Source organism: Chrysemys picta, chromosome 3 (genome assembly GCF_011386835.1).
Source record: "Chrysemys picta bellii isolate R12L10 chromosome 3, ASM1138683v2, whole genome shotgun sequence".
Classification (NCBI taxonomy): Eukaryota; Metazoa; Chordata; order Testudines; family Emydidae; genus Chrysemys; species Chrysemys picta.
The window spans coordinates 111,751,210-111,767,226 of NC_088793.1; the positions used below are offsets into that span (position 1 = coordinate 111,751,210).

General features: G+C 38.7%; 1 protein-coding gene across 10 annotated transcripts in view; it reads left to right on the plus strand.

Moving 5' to 3' along the window:
• STXBP5 (syntaxin binding protein 5) overlaps nt 1-16,017 on the plus strand; it is a 176,005-nt gene that overhangs the window by 134,905 nt on the left and 25,083 nt on the right. For 4 of the 10 annotated variants that reach the window (XM_005280427.5, XM_042848228.2, XM_065590314.1 and 1 more), the window contains 3 exons: nt 3,672-3,737; nt 10,134-10,196; nt 10,296-10,343. In XM_005280427.5, the coding sequence (XP_005280484.2) occupies nt 3,672-3,737; nt 10,134-10,196; nt 10,296-10,343 (177 nt within the window). The remainder of the gene's footprint in view (nt 1-3,671; nt 3,738-10,133; nt 10,197-10,295; nt 10,344-16,017) is intronic. The other 6 variants (XM_005280429.5, XM_065590315.1, XM_065590316.1 and 3 more) reach the window with 4 other exon arrangements.

Below are 16,017 nucleotides of genomic sequence, written 5' to 3' on the forward strand. Positions count from 1 at the left end.
AGCTTTCCTCTGCCAGAGAATATCAAAATGGACCACACAGTGCATATCATTCTGCTACGAAATGGCTGATAAACCTTTCCCTCCAAATATCAAAGATCACTCTGTTAGTAGACAAGCTGCAAGCTACCTAGAGTAATCCTGTGACTTTTGTTAAGACCTATACTCTTGACCTAGCTACAAGATCAGATGCCAAGTTTGAAAAGGCAGTGTTAACATCACTGTAGTGGGGTAGAAGTGCATAGTGCTTCTATGGGCTTCTATAGTGCCCATCTATAAAAAGGAAAATAAGAACAACCCGGGGAATTACAGACCAGTCAGCTTAACTTCTGTACCCGGAAAGATAACAGAGCAAATAATTAAGCAATCAATTTGCAAACACCTAGAAGATAATAAAGAGATAAATAACAGTCAGCATGGATTTGACAGGGTAACAAGCCTTGTGGAGGGGGGGGGAGAGAAGTGGTAGATGTGGTATATCTTGACTTTAGTAAGGCTTTTGATACTGTCTCGCATGATCTTCTCAGAAACAAACTAGGAAAATACAACCTAGATGGAGTTACTATAAGGTGGGTGCATAACTGGTTGGAAAATCGTTCTCAGAGAGTAATCATCAGTGATTCACAGTCAAGCTGGAAGGGCATAACGAGTGAGGATCCACAGGGATCGGTTCTGTTCAATATCTTCATCAATGATTTAGATCAGGGGACGGCAACCTTTCAGAAGTGGTGTGCCGAGTCTTCATTTATTCACTCTAATTTAAGGTTTTGTGTGCCAGTAATACATTTTAACGTTTTTAGAAGGTCTCTTTCTGTAAGTCTATAATATATAACTAAACTGTTGTTGTATGTAAAGTAAATAAGGTTTTTTTAAAGTTTAAGAAGCTTCATTTAAAATTAAATTAAAATGCAGTGCCCCCCAGACCGGTGGCCGGGACCCAGGCAGTGTGAGTGCCACTGAAAATCAGCTCGCGTGCCATCTTTGGCACATGTGCCATAGGTTGCCTATCCCTGATTTAGATAATGGCATAGAGAGTACACTTATAAAGTTTGTGGATGATACCAAGCTGGGAGGGGTTGCAAGGGCTTTGGAGGATAGGATTAAAATTCAAAATGATATGGACAAACTGGATAAATGGTCTGATGTAAATAGGATGAAATTCAATAAGGACAAATGTAAAGTACTCCACTTATGAAGGAACAATCAGTTGCACACATACAAAATGGTAAATGACTGCCTAGGAAGGAGTACTGCGGAAAGGGATCTGGGTGTCGTAGTGGATCACAAGCTAAATATGAGTCAATAGTGTAACGCTGTTGCAAAAAAAAGCAAACATCATTCTGGGATATATTAGCAGGAGTGTTGAAAGCAAGACACGAGAAGTAATTCTTCCACTCTACTCCGTGCTCATTAGGCCTCAACTGGAGTATTGTATCCAGTTCTGGGCGCCACATTTCAGGAAAGATGTGGACAAATTGGCGAAAGTCCAAAGAGCAACAAAAATAATTAAAGGTGTAGAAAACATGACCTATGAGGGAAGATTTAAAAAATTGGGTTTGTTTAGTCTGGAGAAGAGCAGGCTGAGAGGGAACATAACAGTTTTCAAGTACATAAAAGATTACGAGGAGGAGGAGGAGGGAGAAAAATTGTTGTTCTTAACCTCTGAGAATAGGGCAAGAAGCAACAGCCTTAAATTGCGGCAAGGGCACTTTAGATTGGACATTAACCACTCTGACTGTTAGGAAGTTTTCCCTAAGCACTGGAATAAATTGCCTAGGGAGGTGATGGAATCTCTATCATTGGGGATTTTTAAGAGCAGGATGGACAAACACCTGTCGAGGATGGTCTAGATAATACTTAGTCCTGCCTTGAGTGTAGGGGACTGGACTAGATAACCTCTCAAGGTTCCTTCCGGTTCTGTGATTTCTATGAGAACATGGATAGCGCAGGTGTGGCCCAACGGAAAATGCAGTTCAAGAGATTCCGATTGCACACCTTGAGTGGGATCCACATTGATGACAACATCTTGAAGAACCATAGTTACAGTAAGGCTAAAAGAAGAACAGGAGTACTTGTGGCACCTTAGAGACTAACAAATTTATTAGAGCATAAGCTTTCGTGGACTACAGCCCACTTCTTCGGATGCATATAGTAAGGCTAAGTAACTCTTCTTTCCCTCACAGGATAAGTCTTTGGTTTTGGCATTCAGAAAATATTCATTTGTTAGCCCAGACTCCAGAAGATAACAACTAGTACCCCAGAGTTTTGAAATAGAAAAACTGCTTCTTGCACCTACTTTTGCCCTCTATCAACAATGCAAACACACTGAAGTCAGTAGAGTTGCACAGGTGCAAGTGGGTACAATTTGATTCCGTCTGTTCTGACTTGGCGTGTGTAACCCACCCAATCTCCTCAACAGTCTCAACACATTTGTGGGTTTTTTTCCTCAGAAGGTTCAGATACTAAGAACTAAGATTGCACTGTGCTGAAAATCTTGTTCTGCACAGGCAGATACTTTCCCCCCAACAAATGATTCAATTGTGTTTAATTTGTGCAATTAGTACTCATTGTATTTAGATTAGCATGGTACATCATAACAGATCTAAAGAGTAAATTATTTTTAAGTAAGTCTGAAAACAAGTTAATATTCTTAAAACATTAATGAAAGCTTTTAATTAAAAAAAAAAATTAAAAGGTCTAACTGGTAACTTTAAATTTCAACACATCCTTTGTCAAGTCATAAAGAAAATGGGGGATCAAAAACTCCATTTGTATCTACAGTTCACAATATGCAATATCTGTGATCCCTATGGTTTGACTTCCTTCTTTGCATCTAATTCTGCATTCTTTAAGTGTGCAAAGTTATCATTTCTTTCAGTGAAAGAATCTTGTAACTACAGTCTTGTGATTTGTCTGATGATGGTGTCATATTGAGTGTTATATGAAAGTCCTCAACAGGGGAAAAATCATTTCACTCCCCAAAAATAAACCATAACCACCTTATATCATCAGTCCATTTCTTAAATGAAATCAGTGAGTTCTGTTGAAAAACTGATGGTACAGGATCACCTAAGTGTGGCTGCAAAAAAGGGAAAGTAGAAATTATTTAAAAATACACAACAGTGGTCACATGTTAATCTTAAAGTATTTTATAGAATTCCTTAATATTGAAATCCTCCTTTTCATCTGATTTTATCACAAACATAAATTAGTTTTCTTATTTCACTTAAATAAAATGTTAGGTCATACTTTACTCTTTTGTTTTGGACAGCATACATGTTTAATGCACATACCTACCTCTAATAAAATAAACAATTTTCTCTGATTATATAAGGCTATACTTTTTTTCTTAAATGTTTGCCAAATATTACTTTTCTGATTAAATATTGATGAATTGATAAAAAAAATCAAGTGAAAAGTTTCAATATTTCTGAGGTAATACTGAAATTCTTTTGTCAAACAGACTATTTTAGTGCTGTAGTTGAGGTCAGCCTCTTAAGTGAGAGACTTGTAAAAAAAAAAAAAAAATCTTCTCCCCTTCTTCCCCCCCCCAAGTGAGAGAGAAACTTGCTTAGTGTAATATAGAGGCTAAAAATTCACTGAAGTTCTAGTTCAGGAAAGATTGTAAACAGCAATTTTATTTTTTATTTTAAATTGTTCTTTGTATTTTTCAGCAGGTCTTTGTGATATTAATGAAGGGACCACAGTGCCAGAGGATCGCTGCAAGTCACCCACTTCGGGTAACTATAAAACTACAGTTTTTTTCAAATACTTTAACATTATAATCACACAGAATGTGACATGCATTGTTCTAAATCGTGCCAGAAATGTTTGCTAAGTAATTTATATAGAAACTGTCTATGGTAGCATTTTTCTTTCCATCACATTGTATTCATTCTGCCATTTAAGATTTCACTAACCATTGCAGAATTCTGGTTTAAATCAAGGACAACTTATATGACTTGGAAATATAAACCTAGTGTCTAGTAAGGATGAGTCAAGTGGCATGTGTAAGTTTCAAATATTTATGCTTCAGGGAGACAGCATACAGGCAAAGATATTCTTAGATTGGAAATGCATGCTATCTATGAGGCTGTGAGGAAAGTGACGTTCTCATGCTACAGTATATTTTGTGAGTGCTTTTCCTATTAATGTTGTCAAACCACTGGGGGTGTGTGCGTTTGTGTACACACACACACACACACACACACACACACACACACACACACACACACTGCACAGCCAGGGAGGAAAAGGGATCTTGGCTAGAGATTGCGGCCTGTCGGGGGCGGGGATGTGGATAGGGGTCAGGAGGGCAGTCAGGGGACAGGGAGCAATGGGGGCTAGATAAGGGGGTGGGATCCCGGGGGGGCAGTTAGGGGCGGGGGTCCTGGGAGGGGGTGGTCAGGGGACAAGGAGCAGAGGACGGTTGGATAAGGGGGTGGGAGTCCCGGGGGGGCTGTCAGGGCAGTCGGGACAGGGAGCAGGGGGCGGGGGTGTGGATAGTGGTCGGGGCAGTCAGGGGACAGGGAGCAGGGGGGTTGGATAGGGGGCAGGCGTCCTGGGAGGGGGCAGTCAGGGAACAAGGAGCAGGGGGGGTTGGATGGGTTGGGGGTTCTGAGGGGGGCAGTCGGGGCAGGACGTGGGAGTGGGCGGATAGGGGGCAGGGGCCAGGCTGTTTGGAGAGGCACAGCCTTCCCTACCCGACCCTCAATACTGTTGCGCAACCCCGATATAGCCCTCGGGCCAAAAAGTTTGCCCACTCCGCTCTAATAGCTCAAAAGTTTAAGCTATTAGGGCCCTGCTCCTCCAAATACTTAAGAATGCACTGATAATGAATATATATAGTATTAACGTGAATTTTCAAAAGTGTCTGGAAATACCTGGCACTGTTTCACTTTCCCATCACTTTGATCAGACTCTCAATGGGATCTATCATTTTACTCATTCTCCCTCAGAAACTCTAGTCTGATGAGGTAGATTAGGATTTAAAATTGCAGATTTATTTTATCTGGATATTTTAAAAGGGCCTAAAAGGACCGGGTGGGAACATGTATATTAAAATGAATTCATCTCATGAATAAACTAATGCCATTATGTATGATCCTCCCACTACAGCCTATAAAGAATAGAATCATAGAATATCAGAGTTGGAAGGGACCTCAAGAGGTCATCTAGTCCAACCCCCTGCTCAAAGCAGGACCAATTCCCAGCTAAATCATCCCAGCCAGGGCTTTGTCAAGCCGGGCCTTAAAAACCTCAAAGGAAGGAGACTCCACCACCTCCCTAGGTAACGCATTCCAGTGTTTCACCACCCTCCTAGTGAAATATTTTTTTCTGATATCCAACCTGGACCTCCCCCACTGCAACTTGAGACCATTGCTCCTTGTTCTGTCATCTGCCACCACTGAGAACAGCCGAGCTCCATCCTCTTTGGAACCCCCCTTCAGGTAGTTGAAGGCTGCTATCAGATCCCCCCTCATTCTTCTCTTCTGGAGACTAAACAATCCCAGTTCCCTCAGCCTCTCCTCAGAAGTCATGTGCTCCAGACCCCTAATCATTTTTGTTGCCCTCCGCTGGACTCTTTCCAATTTTTCAACATCCTTCTTGTAGTGTGGGGCCCAAAACTGGACACAGTATTCCAGATGAGGCCTCACCAATGTCGAATAAAGGGGAACGATCACGTTCCTCGATCTGCTGGCAATGCCCCTACTTATACAGCCCAAAATGCCGTTAGCCTTCTTGGCAACAAGAGCACACTGTTGACTCATATCCAGCTTCTCGTCCACTGTGACCCCTAGGTCCTTTTCTGCAGAACTGCTACCTAGCCATTCGGTCCCTAGTCTGTAGCAGTGCATGGGATTCTTCCATCCTAAGTGCAGGACTCTGCACTTGTCCTTGTTGAACCTCATCAGGTTTTTTTCGGCCCAATCCTCTAATTTGTCTAGGTCCCTCTGTATCCGATCCCTACCCTCTAGTGTATCTACCACGTCTCCTAGTTTAGTGTCATCTGCAAACTTGCTGAGAGTGCAGTCCACACCATCCTCCAGATCATTAATAAAGATATTAAACAAAACCGGCCCCAGGACCGACCCTTGGGGCACTCCGCTTGAAACCGGCTGCCAACTAGACATGGAGCCATTGATCACTACCCGTTGAGCCCGACGATCTAGCCAGCTTTCTATCCACCTTACAGTCCATTCATCCAGCCCATACTTCTTTAACTTGGCGGCAAGAATACTGTGGGAGACCGTATCAAAAGCTTTGCTAAAGTCAAGGAACAACACATCCACTGCTTTCCCCTCATCCACAGAGCCAGTTATCTCATCATAGAAGGCAATTAGGTTAGTCAGGCACGACTAAATACCAAAGTCTTTGATCCTACCCTCTATAGACTAAAGCCCTTAGTGAAAGCTTGGGTAAAAAGGATATGCCTTTTAGAGATCCAGAATGTCGTCAAATTCATATTCTGCTCTGGTCTACACTACAAACTTACGTTGGTATAGCTAAGTTGCTCCGGGGTGTAGAAAATCATGCCCTTGAGCGACACTGTTATACCCAGTGTAGACGACACTATATCAATGAGAGAGCTTCTCCCGTCAACATAGCTACCACCTCTTGGGGAAGTGGAGTACCTACGCCAATGGGAGAAATTCTCCTGTCAACATAAGTAACATCTTCACTAAGCACTACAGGAGCTCTGCTGCAGTGCAGTAAGTGTAGATGGCTCCCCATTGGACCAATGGAATATGCAAGTTCAAAAGTTGAATGCCATTAACTGAAAACACCTCCGCATTGTTCCCTCACACTTAGATAAGAGGCATGTCATCTTTATCACCCACATGAATGTATGACAAAACAAAATATCCCCCCTTTTTTTTAACCTTTATCAGGAAAACTTTTTATAAAGTATTAAACTTAATTTCTGAATTGACAATTTGAGTTGGCAATTTTGTTTTGACACATATTCAGACTGTATTCAGAGTTTCAATGTACATCATCAGACTGTCATTCTGTTAAGATTTTCCTTTTCAGAAGGGCAAATTGAGAATGGAATTGAAATTTGGCCAAGACATCATGATTAGTAGATTAATTCTGCTTTACATTTAAAAACAAACTTCTACTAAAGAAGTGCGTTGCTATGATATAAATACTTACCTAAATATAGAATTTGTTGAAGTGTTAAACCTAATTTTGGGCTACCCTATCCTGTGGTGTAGAGAAGTATTTCCCTCATTTGGATTCAAAGATGTGCTTCCTATTTGTGTAACAAAAGAAGAAAACACCACGAAGCTCAGTAAATGTGAAAAATCTATGATCCACCTACTGTATCCTGCTGTTGTTGCAGTGAAGCACTTCCTCCCACATTTTAGGTGATGCTGGTGATAGTTCTAACTGAACTATTTGAATCTGACAGGTAGAGTAAGTAAAATGAGCTAACCTGGACAGTTACATTTAAGGCAAGTTTTGAATTAAAAAAAATTCAATTAATAGAACTAAGGAGATAATTCATATAAAAGGATTAAAATAAATGAACTTTAAAATATTGACTGATATATAATTATTTGGTATGTATGGGTTGTTTTGTGTTTTGTTTTTTCAAAAGATAGCAATTTTAGAATTAAATGGGTGTGGTTCACAAGAACAGACTGACAACCAGAAGAGGAGAAAGAGGAGACATTTCATGGATGAGGATAGGGCAAGCAAAGAGAAACAAGCATGGGGAACATGTGGGGAAGAAAGAAAATGTAGAGAAATAAGAAAGGAGACACCCAAAAATATTTGTCCTGCAAGGATTAGCATCTTTTGTGAAAGTCAGGTATCATGGTCCCCAGAAAAATCTTTATTTAGACATCGCAGGTGGAAGGAATATAGAGAAGCTTAAACTAACTTTCCTTAGGAAGGAAAACCTGAAAAACAAAAGAAAGGAAGACTGGGAAGGTGATAAAGAAGAAAAGAAATAGGGTAGGTTTTTTTATCAGTGTTTCCAGATTATCACCAGTCTTCAAAGACTTTGAGGGGGAAAAAAACACTGGATTCAACACTGTACTTAAATTTGAAATTCAAAAATTTCAGTAAATTCATTTAATATAATTTCTTCCCTCTCCCACCCCCCCCATCAAATTTTTCAATCTGAATTTGAGATCAGGTATAGTATTTAAATAAATTCAACTTGTATTCTGCCATAGAAGAACCAAAGAGTATGCATGCATAGCACAGAAATTTAACACACTCTACTGGGTGAGTAACAAAACAAAACAAAACAAAAAACCTGGGTACGTTTTGTCTTGAATTAGATTAACATTCAGAAGTGGGCTTCTCAAGATAACTTAAAAATTAATTTGCAGTAATAGAAAAAGGAGAAATGGGATCTATGGGGCTGGAGATAAGAAGTTGTTGGCTTCACAGAGGGACTCCAAGGCCATGTTTACACTTACCGGGGATCGACGCTACTGCGATCGATTTAGAAGGGGTCAATTTAGCGAGTCTAGTGAAGACCCCTAAATCAACCGCAGAGCGCTCTCCGGTACCCCACTGGAACAAGAAGATTAAGTTAAGTCGATGGGAGAGCGTCTCCCGTCAACTCAGCGTGGTGTAGAGACCGCAGTAAGTCGACCTAAGCTACGTCAACTGCAGCTACATTATTCACCTAGCTGGAGTAGCGTAACTTAGGTCTACTTACCACAGTAGTGTAGACAAGGCCTTAGAGAGGGCAACAAGACTGGGGAGGAGCCATGAGATGTTGGGAAGGTGGGGAGTGGATATTGTCAGAACTTAGGAGTGTCAGGAGAAATCAGAGGATCAGACACTGGTGGACTAAAGCTACAGAGAATAGGAGAAGGGAGATTTCGGTGGTTACAATTTGTCTAGTTAGGGAGAGACTAGCTATGGGCTAAGACTGCAATATCCAAATATAATTTTGTAATTAACTTCATTAAGCTTTGCATTTTTAAAAAATTCAGTGAATATAGTTTTGGAACTTACTCTTATAAAATAATGCTCAACTAGAACTTGATTAGGAGACTGGTTGTACAACAGTCTGGAAGATCAGTGTTTGGGACTGACAGTCTGAGACATCTGAGGGCAACTGAAGCTACAGCATGAATGGTGTGACAATTTCAATCTTCCAAATGAACAGAGCTGCAACTCCAGTTACTCTCTAACTTCCTCCACTGAGTAGTTACACAGATTGACAGCTATAGAAAAGGCTCCATGCCCTTGCTAGTTGGCAGAGCATCCTCTCGCTTTGGGAGACAAAAAACTAAATTACAGCAGAAATAAAATGAAAACCAAAACAAAGAGATTATAAAAGCTTTAAACTTTGTTCCCCTCATACAGTGCCCTGGATAAAGTTGCATAGCATATGCAAAGTGCCATGCTCAGATACCTAAAATAGTAAGAAAATAATACCCTTGTAACACTTTATGTCCTTTTTATTGGTGATTTTTTTTTAGAGGTATAAAAACCTGTTGTGTTTGGCATTTTAATAAGATTAAAAAAGCCGCCAAGTTAAATCTCTCTAAAACAGTGGTTCACAAATCGTAGCCCATTCACTATTAGTGGTCTTTAGAACTACTGCTTGCAGAATTAAGTACTCTATTGTGGTGTTGGAATAGGAGTTTTTTGCAGAATAAAATTGCTGCTCTAAACAGATTTCCTACTTTTAGAGCCCAAACGATGCTCCATATTGCATTTGCTCTATAGATCAAAATTCGGATAAATTATTTGTCCTCTTTTTATTTACAGACCAACATACTAGGTGTCCACATATTAAAATGTTTATATTAAATAAAAGAAATGTCTCTAACCAAAATAACCCAGATACACTGTGTTGTGGTGGTGTCTTGCACTAAGTAATTTTGCTTCAGACTATCTGCTTATTTTTGTTTTCGCTCCTTTATTGCAAAGAGTTTGGCATTTTAGTGCCATCACATAACAGAAAGCTTCACTCATCTTTTGATCTTTGATCAGTACTTTGATGTATCTTAGCTGTGAAGTCAGTGTGACAGTATGTTATGTCTCATGTCTTTTTAAATATAATGGATAGTCTTTCTGTCAAATCAGTGTTGTACATGTATCTTGTTTTGTGAATGTCCATTTTGCATGTCTTTTTCATTCTGTCTTCGCTCATATAGGTTCTGGTTCTCCAAACAATTCTGATGATGATGATCAAAAAATGAATAATTTTATAGAAAAGGGTACAGTATTTTTATTTTAACAGCATTATTTATTTTGTTCATTCATTCTTTTAGTACATTTATAGTTTTTGACATTTTTTGTTAAAATATTATTTACAGTGAAGACCAAAGGCAGAAAATTTTCCAAGATGGTAGCCAATGATATAGGTAGGAGCTAGAAAAATTCTGCTTTCTTCCTAATCTAGTGCCTTACTCTATGCAACACTAACCCGACAGCAAAAAATTTCAAATTGCATTGCATTATTTAGTTAATCTATCTTTCCCTGTGCTAAATGGTAATCCTTTGGGCTGCTTCTGTGCTAAATATATTGGGCACAATGATTAACAAAATCAAGGAGAAACGGTGTTTTAATACTTTAATTTATATGATGTGCACCTTCCTATTTATTTGGGAGAAGAGGTTCTACTTTATTCTGAAATATTAGAAGGGTTCAGTCTATGCATGTTGCAACATAATATTATTACATTTGTCGTGGTGCAGTATACTTTAGAAAATGTTGCTGATTTATTTCCTTCTAAATATTACACCCATATCCATAAGGCCTAGTTTCCCCTATAAGTTTTCAAGATAGTGGTAGGAGTGCATTTTCCTTCAACATAAAAATGAACGATAGCTATATATACCTATCCTCATTATCAATACTATAACCCAGAGCAGTATATGCTATCCGGACATAATATGACAAGTCACCAGTCTATAAATTCTTTTAAATAAAAGTTGCATATTAATTGACAAAAATGGTTTGAATTATGTTGTATGCAAGCTATGAATTGAACCCTTTTATGGTCAGAATGGAAATATGATGGATTGATATCCTAACACATGGTCAGTAAGGAAATATGGCAAATGGATATTTGGTAAATTCTGGGAAAAGATCTCTTCATTTTTCTAATTTATTCTTATTTCAGCATAGGTACCTTAAGGTTTTTATTTGTTTTATCTGCATTGTATGGTAGCAATAAGATTTCATTATATTCCTTTGGAGATATTTTATTCAAAAGATTTAATCTGTGTTGTTATATAACAACATTATTTGGTATACCTATAATGTCTTTAGAATATAAGTATACTTTATAGAAAGAATAACTAATAGCGTAGTAATAATTATCTACCAAAGATAAAGAAATTGTTGAGACAATGAGTGAAAGTAAGTTTGAAAGTGACCATACAGAATGACATGTCCAACTTCCACCCTAGGATTTTGGTACCTAGCTATCACGTTTACGATCTTTTCTGGACCTCTTTCATAAAGTAATATCTACATAGTACTGTGGAGACAAAAGTGGCTGGTGAGGATTTCTAATGCTTCCTGGCTGGCAAATTACTAGCTATTGTAGTTTAATAGGTAACGAATCTATCTGGGACCCTACCTATCTTAATTGTGAGTGCTAAGCACCAAAAAGGTTGAACCCTCTTTACACAAGAATCTGTAGTTTCTGCCATTACCTTCATCATAGAGGTATTTTCTGAGTAATCTACAAACAGCAGAGTTTGCTGAATAAGGTATAAGACTAGGAATTGAGATAATTGGATTTTTACTGGCTCTGATTTATTGTTTGACCTTTGGCAACTCACAACTTTTTCTGCACCTGAATGGAACAAAGGAAGCCCAACAAGTAATGCCAGTGCAGCAACTAAAGGGAAAAATATAGCACTCAACATTCAGAGCTGTATGAATGTTGATGTGAGGGCTTCTTACCCTGTCCTACATATGGAGAAAGTAAGAGATGTCTCTCAATCTAGTAAAAAGACTCTATACCAGAGTCATCAGGAAGATGGAAAGAGGATGTATTTTTGTCCCAATCCTGATCGGAGAGCTGGCCACAATAATAAAAGCATCAGATGTAACAGGCTCTCTCTGTTCTGAACATCCCAGGACTGAAATAAGAAGGCTATAGAAAGTCCGTTTTATAACACAATGGTAGAGTAATCTGACAAACCTTGAAAAACTTTACCTGATGTTTTACATGTTATCTTTGCCTGGTAAAGAGGTAAATTGTCTTCCTCTTAAGTGTTCCAAAAGGAGTGTTCTTTTCCGTATTTTAAAAAAATGACCTATATTATGCAAAAAATAGCTTTTAGTTATGTTAATTGTTGACCAGGCTGTCTGAGCTGTTTAATTTGACTCTGATGATGTAATTTCTACTGTCATCACTATATTGCAGCATTATTATATTAATAAAACAAATCAGTGATAATTATACAGAATTATAGACATCTGTTCCAGCCTAAAGTCTTCTTTTCTTTCTAAAGGAATAGAATAGTGTCTTGAATTTGCTTCACAGCTCAAATAACTTTCTAGAACAAGTTTGAAAGAATTGCATCTTTCAGGAACAAAGTGATGTGCAGAGTTAAGTTGAGACTGATGTTAACTATGTGTAATATCAGGTTTCAGAGTCGCAGCCGTGTTAGTCTGTATCCGCAGAAAGAACAGGAGTACTTGTGGCACCTTAGAGACTAATTTGTTAGTCTCTAAGGTGCCACAAGTACTCCTGTTCTTTATGTGTAATATATGCATTAATTAAGGCTACGATTTTGTCACAAAGGATGAGGAAGTCACAGAATCTGGGACTTCCAAAGACCTCCGTGTCTTCAGCCCCGGCGGCTGGGAGCTGCAGGGTCGTTCCGCCTCCCACAGCTGCAGGGAGCTGTGAGGTATCCCCGCCGCCTGAGGCAGCCAGCCCCAAAGCTCCTAGCGACTACAGGCAGTGGGGGCACCCTGGCAGCTCCCCAGCCATCGCCGTGGGGGGGGGCAGGAGGACCCCTGCAGCCCCAGCCGCCACGGGCAGGGGGACCCCCGCACCTCCCTGCCACTGGGGAGGGGGCAGGGGGACCCTGAGGCTCCCCTCCGCCACTGGAGCCCAGAGTTCCCAGCCACCTTGCAGCTGCCCAGTCCCTTCCCATTTTATCATGGATATTTTTAGGAAGAGTCAGGGACGGGTCATTGGCTTCTGTGAATTTTTCTTTATTGCCACTGACCTGTCCCTGACTTTTCTTAAAAATATCCATGACAAAATCTTAGCTTGACACATAGTCAGTCCATGAACTCCACATTGTAACTGAAATTTCTGTTATCAGTTTAATAAATTATACACATAGAAGATTTTGAAAATTTTGTCATCTCACTCATAATTATTTACTAGGGTTGTGAGTAGACAGATGTCCTACTAATAATGTATTTAATAGAAGGCCAGTGAATCTATCTAGAAGAATTAGAAAATGCCCATCTTCATGGTTCTCATGTTGCTGCTATGAATAGGATTGTTGTGTAATGTTCAATTTGAAATGTATTAAGGAGTGACCACTTGAAGTCAGTGAAAACAAAAATACTTTTTTGCATTGCCATTTACTGTACATTGTATGTGGTATGTTTATGTTGCACAGCTGATTTGTGAGCTTATGGTGCTACTTTAATCTCTTCCTTTTCTGTGTCATATTGCAGAATGTCACTGTTGTCATTATTTGACATTAATAATTGCGTGTTTTATCACTTCATTGTATCAAAATGAATTGTGATCAGTTGGATGGGGATTGGGATATTTTGTAAAACATGTGTGCCCTCTATTGTTACCAATTTTATTTATCTATTGTAAAACAAATCATTTCAGTTTATCAAATGTATAATCAAATGGGACTTGTCTTGTGGCATGATAGGGTTCCTTGTGTGGCAATGCAATGAACTGCAGAGTTCAGAAATAAGCTTCTGGAATTCTTTGGCCCCAACCTGTTGCAGATTTGTCCCATTAGAGAGGCTACTCTTGGTTATTAGATAAGGTGAAAGTACCCACACTTCCCATTGCTCTAACTTGCAAAGTATTATTTTCAGAGGAAGATAATAATCTTGTCCTTGTGTTCAGTTACATGCTGCCATCATGGCAGCAATTAAGGGTAAGGAGCTGTCACTCATGAAAGGATAATTGAAAATCTAGGTCCCATCTAACTGAAGACAAAAATAAATACTATTCCAGTGACAGGACCATAAGGAATGTCTCCCTAAAGTAAACTTATATATGTCTAAATCTTAAAACTAGGGCTGTCAAGTGATTAAAAAACTTAATTGTGATTAATCGTGCTGTTAAACAATAACAGAATACCATTTATTTAAATATTTTTGGATGTTTTTTACATTTTCAAATATATTGATTTCAATTACAACACAGATTATCAAGTGTACAGTGCACACTTTATATTTATTTTTATTACAAATATTTGCACTGTAAAAAAACAGAAGAAATAGTATTTTTAAATTCACCTAATACAAGTACTGTAGTGCAATCTCTTTATCATGAAAGTTGAACTTACAAATGTAGAATTATATACAAAAAATAACTGCATTGAAAAATAAAGCAATGTAAAACTTTAAAGCTTACAAGTCCACTCAGTCCTACTTCAGCAAATCGCTCAGACAAACAAGTTTGGTTACAATTTGCAGAAGATAATGTTGCCTGCTTCTTGTTTACGTCACCCAAAAGTGAGAACAGGCGTTCACATAGCACTGTTTTAGCTGGCATCACAAGATATTTACATGACAGATGTGCTAAAGATTCATACTTCAACCACCATTCCAGAGGATATGCATCCATGTTGATGACAGGTTCTGCTCAATAACGATCCAAAGCAGAGCAGACTGACACATGTTCATTTTCATCATCTGAATCAGATGTCACCAGCAGAAGTTTGATTTTCGTTTTGGTGGTTTGGGTTTGGTATTTTCCACATCGGAGTGTTGCTCTTTCAAGATTTCTGAAACCATGCTCTAGACCTCGTCCCTCTCAGATTTTGGATGGCACTTCGGATTCTTAAATCTTGGGTTGAGTGCTGTAGCTATTTATAGAAATCTCACATTGGTACCTCCTTAGTGTTTTGTAAAATCTGATGTGAAATTGTTCTGAAAATGAACATGTGCTGGGTCATCATCTGAGACTGCTATAACATGAACTATATGGCAACATGCGGGTAAAACAGAACAGGAGACATACTATTCTCCCCTAAGGAGTTCAGTCACAGATTTATTTAACATTATTTTTTTAATGAGCATCATCAGCATGGAAGCATGTCCTCTGGAATGGTTGCCAAAGCATGAGGGAGCATACGAATGTTTAGCATATCTGGCACGTAAATACACCTCTACCCCAATATAACACGAATTCGGATATAATGCGGTAAAGCAGCGCTCCGGTGGGGGGGCTGCGCATTCCCGTGGATTAAAGCAAGTTTGCTATAACACGGTTTCGCCTATAACGCAGTAAGATTTTTTTGGCTCCCAGGGACAGCTTTCTATCGGGGTAGAAGTGTACCTTGAAACACTGGCTACAAAAGTGTCATGTGAACGCCTGTTCTCACTTTCAGGTGACATTGTAAATAAGAAGCAGGCAGCGTTATCTCCTGTAAATGTAAACAAACTTGTTGGTCTTAGCGATTGGCTGAACAAGAAGTAGGACTGAGTGGACTTGTAGGCTCTATAAAGTTTTAAATTTTTTTTAATGCAGTTATGTAACACAAAGCTACATTTGTAAATTATACTTTCACGATAGAGATTGCACTTGAGTAATTGTATGAGGTGAACTGAAAAATACTATTCCTTTTATCATTTTTACAGTGCAAATATTTGTAATAAAAATCATAATATAAAGAGAACACTTTAACTTTGTATTCTGTGTTGTAATAGAAATCAATATATTTGAAAATTTAGAAAAACATCCAAAAATATTGAATTAATTTCAATTGGTATTCTATTGTTTAACTGTGGGATTAATCACAATTAATTTTTTTGAGTTAATCGCATGAGTTAACTGCAATTAATCAACAGCTCTACTTAAA